This window comes from Spizellomyces punctatus, assembly GCF_000182565.1.
Source record: "Spizellomyces punctatus DAOM BR117 chromosome Unknown supercont1.10, whole genome shotgun sequence".
NCBI classification, from domain to species: domain Eukaryota; kingdom Fungi; phylum Chytridiomycota; class Chytridiomycetes; order Spizellomycetales; family Spizellomycetaceae; genus Spizellomyces; species Spizellomyces punctatus.
In genome coordinates this window covers 749,540-754,513 of record NW_015971546.1, presented here as the reverse complement: position 1 = coordinate 754,513, position 4,974 = coordinate 749,540, and the positions used below count along the sequence as shown (strand labels likewise).

Here is a 4,974-nt window from a genome sequence, read left to right as displayed (position 1 = left end):
CCCACAGACGCACCGTAAAAGTGGGTATCCCGGTGAAGCTCTCCAGATGCTTGACATGAGCTTTACTCAGCTTCTTGCAATGGGAATCCCGCTGATGGTCGCAATCTAAACAGGGCTGCGTCATCCTCTACATAACACCCCTGACTGCCGACTTCACTCAAATTAGACTGAACTGTAGACAGTCGAGTATGTCGATGACTTCCTCGTCAGTATGCATCTATTTGCCTGTTCTTATCGATTTTGTACCTGGAATTTTAGAGATCCTGAAAGTCCTTGTGAATGAAGTTGAGACAAAATACGTTTACGATGATCCCCTCACTCCAGTCGTTCCACCTTCGTCCCGAAAAACTGCGTACCATCATCCAGAATACAGGCAACACTATACCTATGCACTCCAAGAATCTGATGAAGGCGAACTGGTGATAGATATTCCAGAACAGGTGCCCATTATCCAGGTATTTGCATTGTTCCCAATGACAAGATTCTGGGTCCTTCTCGTAAGCTGACATTACATATGGACGAAGACCACCCAAACTAACGGCACATCTGAGCTATCAACGCAACCTTCTGGTAAGATTCTACGGTGCTGTCACCCCGTTGGATGGCTCCTCAACATTTCCGATTTGTAGATGTAGAACAAAGCACAGGACGTCCTCCGCCTGCCCCCAGTTTTGCCACTATTCAGGTTCAAGTAACCTTCATATTGACTGAGCCCAGATCAGGGCTTCACTTTGTTCTTCCTGATGCACTTGTAACGCCAGACGTAAGGAATTTTGACAACACCGTTGATTTCGCTTGTTTTTTATATTTGCACCATTCTTAAACGCGTTACACAGAGATACCCTCAATTATACTCGAATAACCAAACCTCAAGTGCTCGCTTATGGATACCTTGTATTGACCGATATCAAGAACGTTGTACGTGGGATATACAGTGTGTGACACCGCGGACCCTGCGGGACGCGTTGCCAGAAACTTTTGGTCCTGGAGGAGTCGGCGACGAAATTGATGAAGAGACGGGTCAGAGACTGGGTGACAGAGAGATGCTCGTTCTTTGTAGCGGGGAGTTGGATGAGCAAGTGCTACATCCTGTGGATGCCACGAAAAAGATATCCAGTTACGTGCTAAGCAATCCAGTTTGTCCTGCAAGTATAATGCTTGCGATTGGACCCTTCGACAGTATACCCATTCCCCAGTGGATGAAAGCGACTGTCCCGGAGGACATGAACGCAGACGAACAAGACGAAGTCGATACGACAGGGGCCGAAGCTTTTATCCGGGACCATGATATTAGCGATGGAGGGTACGCCTTTTGCTTGCCAGGGAGACGTGAGCAGTTGGAGTATACGACCAGTTTTGTAGCCCAGGTTTGTTGTTAGCACTCAACAAAGTCTTGTCGCTTTTGATTCACTCTATGGTTCGATAGGCGTTAGCTTTTTTTGAACAGTATCTGGGAGTACCGTTCCCTTTTGGTTCATATAAGCAAGTTTTTCTTGAAGACACCTACAACCCTGCGGCTGTCGGTGCAACTCTGGCTGTGTTTAGGTACAAACTCTGTGTGCTAGATTCTTAAGGCTTCCATCAGCTAATCCGCGGGCAACATTTGGCGAATTCACCGGATTTTAGTTCTCACCTTCTGCTGGAAGATAATATAATTGATCAAACGTATGAGACCATGCGGCTGCTGTGTCGAGCACTCGTCACCCAATGGTTCGGGCACTACATTGTGCCGAAAACATGGTGAGTCGCTCACACACATTGTACGCGTATTGTTCCATTGTATTGATGCACTGAGTAGGGCTGATACGTGGTTGACTGTTGGTTTAACCAACTATATTGTGGGGCTGTTTCTGGAGAGATTTTTGGGCAAAAATGAGTATAAATTTCGACTTAAAAAGGTGAAGCGGATTATTGTTGTGATCATGTTGGAGGCAGTGGCTCATCGTTGCGTCCAGGACATGCAAAGAGTATGCGAGTTAGATGTCAATCAGCCACCAGTTTATCCGACCACTGTCGCACCAGATGATCCGAGCTCAGATGAGCAGCCGACTATGATCGACCCGCTGGTGTTGCAGCATTTCCATCCGGACGATGATTGGGCATCAGTACGATCCGAGTTTCTGTCACTGAAGTCTCCGATAATTCTGTATATGCTCGAACGACGCATGGGCAAGGGGATGCTGCAAAAAATGGTCAACAAAATTTTGCTCAGCGCAGCTGCTGGGGAACTACCCAATGGTCTTAGTACACATCATTTTCTCAGAGTAGCCAGGAAACTCACGGGGAAGTTGGAGCTGAAGACCTTTGCCGATCAATGGATATACGGTAGCGGATGTCCACGATTCTCTTTCAAGTATAATTTCAACCGGAAGAAGATGATGGTGGAGTTCAAGTTCCGTCAAGAGAACACGAATGGTGGCATTGTTGGAAGCACTCCAAAGTTCACGGTAAGGTTGTACCTCAACATTTTATTGTAGCAATTGTTAACACGTTCACCGCAGGGTCCTTTCACAATACGAATACATGAGCCTGGTGGAACTTACGATACTGAAGTCCACATTGACGACTTGGAAAAACAATATGACATTCAATATCATACGAAGTATAAACGTATTCGACGAAAACCTATTACCGCGAAATCGAAGAAGGGCACAGAGGCTGGCGGGACTGAGGAAGGAACGCACGATGTAACAAGAACTGAAGAGGGACGGATAGAATGGATTGACGAGGAACCTGAGAGGTGAGACTGAGCTTTGCATTCATAACTCCTAATGGCTAATGAACATCGGTCAGATTGACGTTCGAGTGGATTCGCCTTGACCCTGATAACCAATGGCTTTGTATAAAGATATTTGAGCAGTCGGACTACATGTGGGCAGCCCAGTTACAGAAAGATCGAGATGTGAACGCGCAATACGAGGTACGGATTGCTTTACCGGCAGGATGGATGTGTTGTGAAGTAACTTACAGATGATCTGCCTTTCTAAGGCCATTGAGGCACTGGATCACTTACCTTCCCAAGGCACTTGTGCGGTCTTGAGTGATTTTGTCGGAGATACAACCGCGTATTACGGCCTGCGGATGGAAGCCGCGTGCGCGCTGGCAAGGGTATGAAGACCAGTTCTCCTTCGGAATGCGTTGCGGCAGGATTTAATCGGCCATATATGTTCAGTGTACATCAGAGCACAGAGGTGCTCTCGGTGTGAGATCACTATTAGATACTTTTCGGGAGAAGTTCTGTTTCGGTGATGCAAATGACCCCGACGCAGTACTGCCAAAGAGCAACGATTTTACGGAGATGCAGGAGTATTTTGTTAAGAAGGTACGATAGTGCTTGATAGGTTACCGGACCAATGGATCACAAACCTGTAATGGTCAGGCGTTGATTTCGGCGATTGCTGCTGTTCGAGAGTTAGACGACATAGCGCCCATTCAATGTCGACGATTTCTCCTGGCCCTGTTAAAATTCAATGATAATACCGGCAATTCCGTAAGCAAAACCTCCCCTTGCGATTGTTTCTGACAGGCTGAATTTAACTGATTATATGCCCCACGGAATGTTAGTTTTCGGATAACTACTTTGTAGCAAACCTGATAGTCGCAGTTGGAAATTCATTTCTGCCTACTGCCAGACAAGTCAGAAAACGCCCGGTAGTTGCTATCCCTCCTCGCGATGGGACCGTAGAAGAGTTCTCTTTTGGTGGCGATAGCGATGACGAGGATCTGTCGGCCGCGATGGGAAGCACGAGTGCTACAGCAGCGAATATACCCTTGTTCAGGGAAGCACTCCGCGAAGTTCACCGTTATCGAAACCTGGACCGGTTAATGCCGTCATATCATAACGCAGTGACCGCCGCGTGTTTGGAGGTATTATATCATATCATACGGCGTAACTTTGTGATATCATACTAATTTGGTGACCGGTTCCTTTCGTAGACATTGCTGAAGTGGATGCTTGCTACTCTTATACCGGTCGATATGCCTCTATTCCTTCAGCACGCAAGGTGACGATAAATCCGTAGCTGCGGGCAGGTCAACATATTTATATCCTTGCTTAATTCAGATATGGCAACTTCCTGTACGTACGGATCATAGCGATCGATGCCCTTTTAGTTCTGGGCGGGCTTTCCATACCCGAAATTGCTCAATGGTTGCTAAGACTGGTCGCGGACGATCCGGCCCCCTATATTCGGTATCATGTGGCGAAAGCACTGACTGAATTTATTGGGGTCATCACTGGAGAGACCAAAGGGTCTATAACGTCAACTCCAGGGAATGCCGGAGTGCTCCTAAACAGCGGCGTTCTAGCCAATGGCCACGGTAACCGCCAAAATGTCTGGGAGCATATGAGATTCAACCTTTCTCAAAGACAAGACATAGCGAAGACAGTGTGGCATTTGATGAAGTATGTGAACTATCTTGTTGAGCTCTTCGTACTAATCATCTCATTCTTACTTGGTGTGAAAAATAGTTCCAATGAGACCCTCGATCACCGGGTGCGCACGTATCTTCTGCGATTTTGCGAATATTTGTACGATCCAGCTCCAGAAGAACCATTAGCAGCTAGTAGTGGCCCACCAGTACCCAAATTGAGGATCAAAATGCCTTCGAAGCCGGCAGACGATGTACGCTAGTTTTTTTGAATGTGGCGATTGGCGTAACACTAATCTGTCAGTAACAGAGCGCGAGTGATGAAGAAGCTCCACCTGCGGTGAAGAAGGTTACAATCAAAAATGGTATGTTGATGAAGGTAATCCACATTGGAGATCAAGATAAATGACTATATGATAGTCGCAGACTCGTTATCAAAGCCTAAAGTATCGAGTAAGCCCACACCACCGCGTGTACGAACAGAGGACACGAAGCCAGTATTGTTGCGACCAAACCCTTTGCCTCCGGAAATTTTGAAAGAGCCTGATCCGGTTTTTAAAAGTATTGGAGAAGCTATGTTAAAACGTCTCCGCAATCATCCAT

The 4,974-nt window shown here is 46.7% G+C and overlaps 1 protein-coding gene across 1 annotated transcript; it reads left to right on the top strand.

Annotated features, from left to right (window-relative positions):
• Positions 1-194: 194 nt before the first annotated feature.
• SPPG_05960 (uncharacterized protein) lies at positions 195-4,780 on the top strand (the record flags this gene model as incomplete). The annotated part of the gene is made up of 21 exons (XM_016754167.1): positions 195-455; positions 686-763; positions 837-938; positions 1,026-1,179; positions 1,270-1,367; positions 1,427-1,545; positions 1,627-1,740; positions 1,799-1,898; positions 1,956-2,012; positions 2,076-2,447; positions 2,502-2,740; positions 2,794-2,920; positions 2,989-3,108; positions 3,173-3,322; positions 3,380-3,490; positions 3,565-3,636; positions 3,721-3,867; positions 3,937-4,004; positions 4,064-4,405; positions 4,472-4,625; positions 4,682-4,780. 21 exons carry the CDS (start codon positions 195-197, stop codon positions 4,778-4,780), a joined length of 3,084 nt encoding a protein of 1,027 aa, XP_016607050.1.
• Positions 4,781-4,974: the final 194 nt, after the last annotated feature.